The sequence below is a fragment of the Mustela nigripes genome, chromosome 3 (assembly GCF_022355385.1).
Source record: "Mustela nigripes isolate SB6536 chromosome 3, MUSNIG.SB6536, whole genome shotgun sequence".
NCBI lineage: Eukaryota > Metazoa > Chordata > Mammalia > Carnivora > Mustelidae > Mustela > Mustela nigripes.
Genome location: NC_081559.1, coordinates 181,293,743 through 181,305,906, shown reverse-complemented (window position 1 = coordinate 181,305,906; position 12,164 = coordinate 181,293,743). Strand labels below are relative to the sequence as shown.

The window sequence follows — 12,164 nt, the reverse complement described above, 5'->3', positions numbered from 1 at the left end:
CTGTCATTAATGCTCTGGTCGCTGATCTGCTTCCCTGTGAATTTCCCCGGGGGAAGGACGGCACTTCATTGGTCAAGTCCTCCTCCCCTGGGGCAGAGCTTCCCTACTTGTCTGCCGAAGGAAGGGGAGGGAGGAAAAGGGGAGGAGGATAGAAAAAAGAAGGAAGAGAAAAAAGAGAAGGAAGCAGGGAGAGAGGAGGAACCGTTCCCAGGAGAGGCTAATTTGCCCGCTGTGCATTGCTCTTTAATTAAATTCACAGGTCTCTCCTGAGAAATATATCCTTATTTTCCAGTCTTGATGCTCTCCAGATAGATGAGGTCACCAGGACAGATGAGTGGGAGTGTCCTTAAATAGGAGTACCCTTAAGGCTGGGTCCTGGAACATTCTGGTTACCATATAATACAAAGCAACTGTCTGCCAGTCATAGCCCTCAGCCAGCTTTTTCACACACTGTCCCCAGAGCTCAGTGCAAGCTGGAGGAAGGTTTTCTCAAGACGTTCTCTTGGATCCTGAGAGTTCGGCTTTCCTCGAACTGCGCTGGGGTAGAAGCCTTTGGTCAGGTGTCTGTTTCTCCACTTTGACCCTTCTGGTTGGCAAGGCTGTGGGCAGGGGACAGTATCAAAACTTGATACAAAAGCCAGCCTCCCTCCTGGGCAGTTGGTGTGCTGAAGCTGGCACATCTCTGAGTCATTTCACAGAGTGTTTTCAGCATTCTTTCTGCCCATGTGACACTGCTTCTAGGCTCACAGTATCTCCGTTTATTTCGTATGCCTCCCCCTTCCGTTAAAATGGATCATTCATTTCCTCATTTAAGATGCAGGAGTGAGGGGGCACCTGGGTGGCTCAGTCGGTTATGTATCTGCCTTCAGCTCAGGTCATGATCTCAGGGTCCTGGGATCGAGCCCCACAATCAGGCTGTCTGCTCAGCAGAGAGTCTGCTTCTCCCTCTGCCCTTCACCCACCTGGAGCTCTCCCTCTCTCTCTCTCTCTCTGTCTCTCAAGTAGATACAAAAAATCTTTAAAAAAATAAGATGCAGGAACATGGAGACACAGAGAAGTGCCATGCAGACACACTAGAAGGAAGCAAAAGGAAGACTGAAAGATACCGGCTTATCCATGCACCAGGCAGTGCTTTTCATTGAATTAATGGTATCTGTTTCCATTGTGAGCCAGACTGCACTGGCCTGACTGCACCGGCAAGCACCTCACCAGGGTTGTATCTCAGGGAGATCCTCACACGCCATGAGGTGCTAATTATCATGCTAGTCAAATGAGGCAGTTAATAAAATGTGGTGTTGGGGTGTCATCCTGGGTCACCTGGTCTGCGCACAGCCTGAATTGTGAGCCACTTTACTGCCTGGTGTGGAAAAAATGTGTCTGGAACTCCAGATCCAAACTGCAAGGGTTTAAAATATTCTGCAAGGTTCGTTGCTGATCTGCCTTCAGTAGATATCGTTTACATTTTTTTTTCCATTTACATTTTTTAAGCACACAGTCTCTGCTAGGCTTTATTTTAGATGCTTTGTATGAAGGACTTCATCTAAATTTTCATAAGATTCCTGTGAGTAGACACTATTATTATCCACATTTTGCATGAGGAAACCACAGCACAGAGAGGTTCTTGAACTTGCCCAAGGGCACGTTAGTAATGAGCAGCTACACTGGGATTCAAATCCAGTCTGGGGCATTAGAGATATACCTATATCTCACAATATCAAGTTTGGAAGATACCTCCCACATAGATAGATGATAGATAGATCATCTTCCAAACTTGTCTAATCAAAATATGCCCCAAAACCAAGAGCTGACCCAAAGAAGCAGAGAAAACCATAGCAGTTCTGTGGGTCCCTATCTATCTAGCCTTGGAAATGTTATCTTGCGTAAGCCTCAAATCTTAACAAGGGAGACATTGACCCCATTTTATAGGTGAGAAAATGAGGGCTTAGAGGTTAATGACCCAAGTTCACATGGCTGCTAAGGGACAGAACCACATTCAAACTTGGATTTTCGTGGGCTCACAGCCCAGACTTCTGAAATCATTTTTCTTAGCATTTAACATCGTGTCTTTTTAATGCGTCTCATGAGTGTCAGCGCAAATGCTGGGAAGAAATTGAAAGAAAACAAAAAAGGACTGCTGTTCTGCCTCTGTGTTGCTGAGAAAGCAGATGGAATATTGTGTATTTGCCTAGATCCTCACGGTGGGGTCTGTCCTCAGGCCCGAGTTCCCTGCACCCCCCTTTTGTGTCTGACCCGCATTCCTGCAGACTGGCTTCCAATGGAAGTTCTGCTCAGTGGCCTCAGGTTTCAAAAGCCCCAAAGGCAGCTGCCTGGCTTGCTAACAATGAACAATGGAGGTGGAATGTCCGCTCCACATACATTCCAGAGAAGGTGGTTCCCCAGCTCATCAGAACAGGCCAAGGACACCCCTTGCATCAACACTGGGCGGCACTGATGAATGTGTCCATTGTGGAGGCTGTCCCAGCCACGAGGGGAAATTCCTAACACGCTGTTTTCTCGCCTCCCTCCCCCTTTTAACTAAGTCCCTCACATGATTCTGACTCCGGAATCATGGCACCAAATAGCCCGCTGTTATGAGGAACAAGACTGAATTCTCTTTGGATTAGGAAAGATAACCAACATGGCGAAGAGTGGTTCTTAGAAGGAACCTAGGAAAGATTAATTTCCACCTGCCCTGCCGATGGTTGTGCATCTGATAGAGACTTTTAAACTGCATTTTTTGAAGACAACATACATTTATTATCCTGCACTTCTATAGGTTAGAAGTCCAACAGAGGGGACGCCTGGGTGTCTCAGTTGGTTAAGCGGCTGCCTTCGGCTCAGGTCATGATCCCAGCATCCTGGGATGAGTCCCACATCGGGCTCCTTGCTCGGCAGGGAGTCTGCTTCTCCCTCTGCCTCTGCCTGCCATTCTGTCTGCCTGTGCTCGCTCTCTTCCCCCCCCCCCGAAAAAAAAAAAAAAACTTAAAAAAAAAAAAAAAAAGAAAAGAAAAAAAAAAGTCCAACGGAGGTCTCCTAGAGAGACTAAATGCTGCACTTTCAATCAAGCAAAAAAGGAAAAAGTTGTCTCAATGTTATCTTTATTCCTAAAATGAGGTTCAACATTCTCCCACTGCCCCCACCCCCCACAGCACAATTATTTTGGACCAAAAGATACTTCTTTGTTTTTTAGCCTTGGATGAACTAGACTTTCAGAAGGTTTTTTTCCTTTCTTTCTTTCTTAATAGAAATTTACATTAATTTTTTAAAATTTCAAACAACACTTGGTATTGACTAGGACTGGGTCAAGCTCTGAGGCACAGTTTCCCCTTCTTTCTGCTCCTATAACTCTGTGACGTGTATCATGGAACCACCTTCCTGAAACAGTTAGGGGAGGAAGGATGGGAATGTCCTTTTAGACTTGACAGAGCCAGTCTGGCCCTGGCTCCAAGTCAGCCATCACCTGGCCCAGTGATCTTGAGCAAGTTTCCACATGGCTTCTGCAAGTCCTGGGCTCATCTTTGTGCAAAGGAGGAAGGAATGTGTCTCTCTGGGGGAGCAGCAGCCCTGCCAGCCTGGGACTGAGCAAACGTAACCCCAGCTGAACTCCATCCCCTCTGCCCTCAGCCGGGGCATCACCGGCTTAGCTGTTCACGGAGCCCTGTGTCTCTGTCTCGATTTCTGTGAAGTCCCACCAACTTCTCAGCACCAAAGAGGCTGAAAGAACAGTTTATGAATCAGCCTGTTACAAAGAGGTGTCTGCTGTTCCGGTTCAATTCTGACTATCAGAACCCTCCAGAAAATACTCCTAACGAACAGCCAAGACACCATTGGCTCTTCTGAGTCTGAGATTGCCAACCCCACGCTCCCACACTCAGAGAATTCCATCGACAGGCAGGACAGCCTCTCTGGTGTGTAGCCTGGGCAGTCACACAGGCCCCACACCCAGAGAGGCCTTGCACTCACTCTAATGCTCTGATATCACCATCTTAAAGTTCTAAATCCGTTTCAAACCCAGGTCCTTCGTTTTCATTTTACACTGAACCCTGAAAATGATGTCGCTCACCCTTCCAACAAGCCTTCCTCAGTACCAGATAGCTTTCTCACACCACACAGGTGATTTGGAAAGAGAAATGGGAGAAGTTGTCCTTCAGTTGAACAAGATGGTCCTGGTCATACTTGGAGTGCGAGGAACGATGGTGCACAGGACTCAGCATGCGTGTGAGGAGGCAGTCTGAGCTGAGTACAGCCCACGAGGCTTCACACACATTCCCTAACCTGCCTGAACCCAGACTTCCTTCTCTGTAACTCAGAGTCCTAATGGCTCTCTTCTGGGTAAATAATGAAGAAAGGTCTGTGAGTGAAGAAACTGTTGGGCATGTGGCAGGCGTTCAACAAATGCGAGTCGCCTTGTCCACATGCTTCAGAAATGGAGACTTCAAGATGGGCCTGACCGTGGAGTGATTCCATCGAGCTGAGAGGGGATCAGTGGCCCTAAAAGACCCCGTTGGCTCTAGGATTACAGGATTCTCAATTAACCAAGGCCTCGAAGCCAGCCCTCCTCTAGTCCGCGGATAGGAGTCAGAATACTTGGTGCAAGGGCAGAAATCCAGCTCATCAACTTCGAGAAAGTGGTAGTTCACTAACAAAACTGGGACGTGTTAGGAAACAGGCATTGCTGTCTGAGGATTTATAGAGTGCTATTCAATCTCTCTCTCTCTTTCTCCCTATTTCTGCTTTTTGTCTCTGCCTTGCTTTGCTCTAGATTCATTCTCTCAGCTGGACAAGCCCAGTCAGAAGAGCGCTCGCTCTCTCTCTCTCTCTCTCTCTCTCTCTCTCTGTCAACATCTCCATATCAACCAAAGACAAGACTCTGATCTGGCTTGGGTTATACTCCCACTCCTGAGCCAGTCACAACTGCCAGACAAGGTCTGTGTCCACCCAAGGGCAGCACAAGAGGGCTTAACCCTCATGACTCATGGCCCCAATGAAAACACATAAAATGGGGCTGCGGCCCTTCGCTCCCGCTCCCGCCCCCGCCGGGAGTCCGACGTGGAAGTTGCTGGCTGACCGGACTTCCAAGGGATTCGCTTGGGAGCCGAAGCCGGACCCGGAGGCCAAGGCGAGCAGAGGTGGAGGCGCCGAGGCCCGAATAGGAGTAGCTGCCGAGGCCGGGGCCTGTCTCTGACCACCGACAAGGGCGGACAGGCGGTTCACCATGGGTGGGTTTTTCTCAAGTATTTTTTCCAGTCTGTTTGGAACCCGGGAAATGAGGATTTTAATTTTGGGATTAGATGGAGCAGGAAAAACTACAATTTTATACAGATTACAGGTTGGAGAAGTCGTTACTACTATTCCTACTATTGGATTCAATGTTGAGACGGTAACATACAAGAACCTTAAATTCCAAGTTTGGGATTTAGGAGGACAGACAAGTATCAGGCCATACTGGAGATGTTATTATTCAAACACAGATGCAGTCATTTATGTGGTAGACAGTTGTGACCGAGATCGAATTGGCATTTCCAAATCAGAGTTAGTTGCTATGTTGGAGGAAGAAGAGCTGAGAAAAGCCATTTTAGTGGTGTTTGCAAATAAGCAGGACATGGAACAGGCCATGACTCCCTCAGAGATGGCAAATTCACTTGGTTACCCGCACTGAAGGACCGAAAATGGCAAATATTCAAAACTTCAGCAACCAAAGGCACTGGCCTTGATGAGGCAATGGAATGGTTAGTTGAAACATTAAAGAGCAGACAGTAGTTCAGTCACTTCTACCCTTGTGAAATGAAGACTACATCCTATATCCCTTTGGAAGGAAACAGTTAAGTGGGCTTCATGCTACTAAATGTTAAAACTGTGTGATTGTTGGCATATACTGAACTGAATGCAATATTTGTAATAAATATAAAAAATAAGTATTTGATTGGAAGGGTAACTCACCCATGATTGAACCAACGGAATGTCTGTTCTGTGTAATGTAAAATCCTCCCTTGCTTTCTTGTGTTAAGTATATATTCTATTTGTATGGAATTCTTATTCAAATAGAGTCCTATTAAAGAATGTACTCTTTACTGAGGAAAAACCCTCCTATTTTTGAAGTAGTAGTTGCAGCTTGTTTGTATAAACACTAATAAATATCTTAACCCTGAAAAAAAAAAAAAAAGAAAACACATAAAATGGGGGACAGGAAAGCCCCCCAAAGGAACAGCAGTGCCAAACAAACACAACATGTCTACTGGGCCTTATGTGGTTTCCTACTCCTTCCCCAGAGGTGCCAAAGGAAACGAAAGGCAGGGTCAGGTGGGCAGTGCAGACAGTGGCACTTACCCCAGCCTTCATCAGAGGACGGGAGGAAAGGGACATACGTCATCAAAGAGAATCTCTGTGGGGGAAGGCCAAGAACTAAGAAAACACAGGGTCTGTTCAAAGCTGCAAGTTGTGTCACTGCAATTAACCTCACACCTTTACATTTTTAATAGTGACACATTTATTTTTTTTAATTTTTTATAAACATATAATGTATTATTAGCCCCAGGGGTACAGGTCTGTGAATCATCAGGCTTACACACTTCACAGCACTCACCATAGTACATACCCTCCCCAGCGTCCATAACCCAACCACCCTCTCCTTACCCGCCTCCCCCCAGCAACCCTCGGTTTGTTTTGTGAGATTAAGAGTCTCTTATGGTTTGCCTCTCTCCCGATCCCATCTTGTTTCAATTTTTTCCTTCCCTAGCCCCCAAACCCCTCACGTTGCCTCCCAACTTCTTCATATCAGGGAGATCATATGATAATGTGACACATTTATTTTTATGTTGATTTTCATTTGGGCAACCAATACTGTTTTTCCATTTTAGTGCTAATAGATTTCCTTTTTAAAATAACTTTCAGTAAAAACCAAGTAGGTCAGCTGAAAGAAAAATAATAACCAAATAATAATAATGAAGACTTTGATAGCTGTGGACAAATTTGTGCATGTATCATACCAATGACCAAAGTCTGAGAAACACTAGCTTAGTGTATAAACAGAACATTCTCTCCCCAAAGAACAGTAAAAACCGGTAACTCTGCTATTGCCAGCCCGTAGGTATCTCTGGCAAACTAAATATTGGGTCTCTCACTGGGTGGATGGCAAAGCTTTAGTCCAGGTCACCAGATGCTTCTGTGATAAGATCTAGAACCCCAGCTTCTGCCTGGCAACACTATTCCCTAGACTTACTTGTGTTTCATGGCAAAAAAAGAACTAGCATTCTAGGACATTGACCCACTTTATTATTCTCTGTCTCAGAGGCAGTCACACAAAGGTAGAATTGATGTCAAAACATCTCATCTCGGGCTGATTGTCCTTACAAACAGAGGGACCCATTCTCTGTGGTCATCCAAGGCCAGCTGGCTCCAAGGAGTACCAGTCATCTCTCTGAGGCCAGAGTTTTCCCAGCTGATTTCCACATGCACCATGTGTAAAGTGGCAGCTGGTTCCTCATTTCGATGACTTCTTCATCTTCCAAATAGCTACCAGTGTCATTCAGAGATAATTCAGGAATGCCTACATTGTCCACTCACCTTTTCAATTATTTTCTCCAGGCCAAAGCAAGGAGTCATCAGGGTTTTGATGTGGATCGGGATGCCAAAAAGCTCAACAAAGCCTGCAAAGGAATGGGTATGAAATATATTTTGCTTTTTAACTTATTTTAGATGTTGATTAAATTTGATCTCATGTCTAACTTTCCCATGATCTTAGAAAGATGACCTTGTGCATTCCAAGCAACCCAAGTTAATTACTTCTAGCGTTTTCTTTGTAAAAGATCTCCAAACTATAACCAGATCCTAATTCTTTTCAAGATTCAACATGATAGTTAAAAATTGGACACTAGGACATTGAATTTGACCTTGAGGTCGAAGAAACTTCATGGGAAGTGTAAGCATGCAATCTTAATGTCATCCAAGCCCCTCTGATCTCTTTCATGAGAGGTGGTGGGAAATAGGGACTGATGAAATCTGGATCAGGGATCTGGGAACTGCATCTAGACATAGACCAAGTAAACATAAAACTGTGGCCAAGGTCAAGACCAGAGAAGCCATTTACATTGACGCCTAAGGTAAGTGCATGACTAAGACTAAGAGACGAAGAAAGAGATCAAGAAGAAGGGAACCCCAGTGAGAAGGTGAGATGAAGGGGAGAGCATCTTGAAATATGGCCATGCGGAGAGACTTTGAGACCCAAGGAGCAGGTGTGTTTCTAATCCCAGAAACCTGGGTTTTAGTATATTCACAGGATCGGTAAACATCATTTTTAATTCCAGAACATTTCCAGTGGCCCCCCCAAAAAACCCATTTCTATTAGCAGTGACTCCCCACCCCCTCCTCCCTTCAGTCCTAGGCAATCATAGTCCACTTTCTGTCTCATAGATTTGCCTATTCTGGACATTTCATATAAATGGAATCATGCCAAGTGTGACCTTTTGCATCTGGCTTCTTTCACTTGGCATATTGTTTTTGCAAAAACAAGTGCTAGATTTTTTACTTAGAAGTAAATCAGTGAAGATTTACTTCCCTAAGAATGAGTATTGTGGTAGAACAAATATGGCCATAAATTCTTTGTGTGACTCCAGAGAAAGAACCGGGATCCATAGCAGAAGTTCTAAAAAGAGATATTTTGCTTCAATATAAGGAACTACATGAATATAAAATAATCTGTCTTGCCCAAGAAATGCTGGAGAAGTTCCAAGCGAGTTGGGGTTGGAGAAGGTCTAGTACGAAAGTGGAAAAGGGATTTCTACATAGTAAGGGTTCTTGAGTAAATCAGAGGGAGAGGGAGCTGGAAATGAAGGATGACAACTAGCTTGCTTGGTTTGGGAGGGGAGGGCACCAGAAGAAAGCTCAGCAGGGGCGCCTGGGTGGCTTAGTGGGTTAAAGCCTCTGCCTTCAGCTCAGGTCATGATCTCAGGGTCCTGGGATGGAGCCCCAAGTTGGGCTTTCTGCTCGGCAGGGAGCCTGCTTCCCTTCCTCTCTCTCTGCCTGCCTCTCTGCCTACTTGTGATCTCTGTCTGTCAAAATAAATAAAATTAAATTAAATTTAAAAAAAAAAAAAAAGGAGAAGAAGAAAGCTCAGCAGAGAGGATCTGCTTCTTGCTCATATCCTGACCTGGCTTATGTTGTATTTGGACAACAGCTGCCGGGAGCCATGTTTGCCTGGAAATGGCAGGATGTTTATAGTTCTGAGTCTTGCTGAGTGGCTGAGCTAGACTCACAGGTGCTTCCCTGCTGCTTCTCAAGTGAGGTCCTGACACCTGGATGTGGGTTGGAGACAGGAGTGAAGTGGGTGTGGACATAACTCAGCTGCACTCAATGATACATCTCCACATTCTTCGCCACATAGTGAGTTATTTCAAAAAGCACAGATGGAGCACCTGCTGAAATGCCAAAATCAGAGTTTTCTTCTCCTTTTTGGATGTGGCTTCAAGGGGGGACTACTGTTGTGCTGATTACTGTTGTAGAGCACCTTCCACGTGCCACGTGCTAAGCTGGGCACTGCACACAGGTCGTCTTGTGTAACCTTCTCAACAACTCTGTAAAGCTGTCTTCTAGTGATCTAACAGATGAGAATGCTGACACTCAAAGGTTAAATATCTTGCCCACAGCCACAGAGTTGGGAAATGGGGATAGGGTGATTGGAAACTAGGGCCATCTTGGAAAGCTATGATTTGATTGAAGGTCTGGAATTCTAGAATTCCAACCTCTATAAAAAGTACAAGCCAGGGGCACCTGGGTGGCTCAATCAGTTGAGCATCTGACTCTTGGTTTTGGCTCAGGTCATGAGCTCAAGCACCATGTTAGGCTCTGCGCTCAGCGGGGAGTCTGCGTGAGATTCTCTCTCTTCCTCTGCCCCTCCGTTCTCTCTCTCTGCCTCAAACAAATCAATCTTTTTTTTTTAATTTAATTTAATTTTTTCAGTGTTCTAAGATTCATTGATTATGCATCACACCCAGTGCTCCATGCAATACATGCCTCCTTAATAACCACCACCAGGCTCACCCATCCCCCCCACCCCCAAAAGTGCCAAGCCAAAGCAAAATTGCATCATTGGAAAGATTTTTCTGCAGGACCATGCAACCATCTCATTGATATCCCAGACCTGCCAGGGCTGGCTTCACATGTCTAGGGTCATACTGTCCCATAGCCACAAAGGTGAATGATATAAGTCATTTTAAATTTTTGAGAAGCCAAATTTTAAAAAGCAGGTGAAATTAGTTTTAAGAATATACACTAGCTAAGTCAATTCTGTATCAAAAATATAATCTCAACAATCTAAAAATTATTAATATTTGACAACTTTTTTTTTTCGCATTAAGTCTTCAAAAGATGGTGTGGATTCTACACTTAAAAAACATTTCAACTTGATCCAGCCATACTTCATGTCTCCCATAGCCACAGGCAGAGTGGATCTAGGGGCCCTACTCAATCGAAAAGATTTTGTGCACTCCCCACCCACTAATCCAACAGGATTCAAAATAAGATGCTATATCCTAAAATAATATTTGATTTTTCCAAATCACATAAAACTTACAGATTTCCGTGTTTCTTTGGTGCCCCTCCTTTCCTAGGTCCTGACAATGTGTGTGGTCTGGGTCTTGGTTAACCCAGAGCAGCCTTTTACCCTCCTTCCTACACTGATACTCTTTGTCGGGCCTTCCTCTTGGAACTCTGTGCCCCTCTGCTGGCCCTTCTGAGGAGAATGACTTAAACCTGAAAGAGTGTGGACCCTGCACCCATTATCCTTTCTGAAATGTAACAGGATGCTTGTCATTCTCCCTCAAAGAAATACAGAAAGAGGCTCCAGAAGGAAAAGCTGCTATGGAGATTACCCTAGTTCTAGTTCACACTTCTCACTTCTCACTGGGTGTTCACATGCAGATTCAAACTGGTAGTTCCAAGCAGTTTCTGAGATCCTGCATTTCTAGTAAGTTCCCAGGTGTTGCTTGTCCTACGAGTCCCAGGACCTCGCTTTGGGGAACAAAGTCCATCCGTAATCCAGTTAACATTGCTCAAGCCACCCTGGAGGGGAGCTAGGTCTAGAACTCAGATCTTGTGATCCCAAGCCCAATTCTCTTTCTCTCACCAGGCATGGGAATGAACTTCGGACCTGGGTTTGAGGCCCTGCCCGGGTGCCTACTGATGCCATGACCTTAGTTTTCTCAACTGCAGAATGGGGCTAATCATGCCTCGCTACAGAGAGCAGCTGAGGATAAGGAGACAGCACTGTGCTCAGCCCGTCTTTGGGCCTCATCACATGCTGGTCTGCTCCTTTCGAACAATAAATCCAGACCCCAAATCCCCATAAAGCCCAGTAGATCAGTATGAGCAGCGAGGAGGCCTGCCCTTGAGCGGCCTTTGTTCTGCATCACTGTGGGTGGACTCGGTGGATTGATGCTCCCCCCAAAGATATGTGCACCCAGAACCCATGAATGTGATCTTAATTGGGAAAAAGGTCTTTGCAGATGTAATTAAGTTAAGGACCTTGAAAAGGCCCTTCTGGATTACCTGGGTGGGCCCTAAATCCATTGACAGATGTCTTTAAAAGAGAAAGACTGGCTCAGTCTTTCAGAGCATGCAATTTTGATGGTGAGCGTTGTGAGTTCGAGTCCCGTGTTGGATGCAGAGATTACTTAAATAAATAAATAAATTTAAAAAAAAAGAAGAATGAGAGAAAGAGGCAGAAGAGAAGCAGACAGTCAGGGAGAGGCCATGCGGAGCCAAAGCAGAGCATGGAGTAATATTCCAGAAGCTGAGAGCTAAAGGTTGCCATCAGCCTCTGGAAGTTGGAAGAAGCGAGGAACAGATTTAACCCCAGAGTCTCTGGTGGGAGTGTGGCCGTGCTGACAACATGATTTCAGACTTCTAGTCTCTGAGTCGTGAGGGTATTAATACATTGCTGTTTTAAGCCACAGAGTTTGTGGTAATTGTTATGGGAGTCTCAGGAAATGAATACAGTGGACAAGTGAAAAGCAGTGACCTTCCTGGCAGACAAGGTTCTCCCACTCATGGCTTCCTCTACCTTCCCTACACCCCCATTTGCAAAAGAGACACCAGGGGACTGGGAAGCCGAGCCCCCGCCCACAGCATGCCTCCCAGATCCCTCCTGTGGCACAGGGGCCCCGGGTGTG

At 45.5% G+C, this 12,164-nt stretch overlaps 2 protein-coding genes across 3 annotated transcripts in view; both read left to right on the top strand.

Moving 5' to 3' along the window:
• Window positions 1-12,164, top strand: part of ANXA13 (annexin A13) — a 60,110-nt gene that overhangs the window by 23,393 nt on the left and 24,553 nt on the right. For both annotated transcript variants that reach the window (XM_059395119.1, XM_059395118.1), the window contains one exon: window positions 7,585-7,660. In XM_059395119.1, coding sequence (XP_059251102.1) covers window positions 7,585-7,660 — 76 coding nt within the window. The remainder of the gene's footprint in view (window positions 1-7,584; window positions 7,661-12,164) is intronic.
• On the top strand, window positions 5,011-5,753 carry LOC132014281 (ADP-ribosylation factor-like protein 1). The gene has a single exon (XM_059395120.1). It carries the CDS (start codon window positions 5,216-5,218, stop codon window positions 5,657-5,659), a length of 444 nt encoding a protein of 147 aa, XP_059251103.1. The 5' UTR covers window positions 5,011-5,215; the 3' UTR covers window positions 5,660-5,753.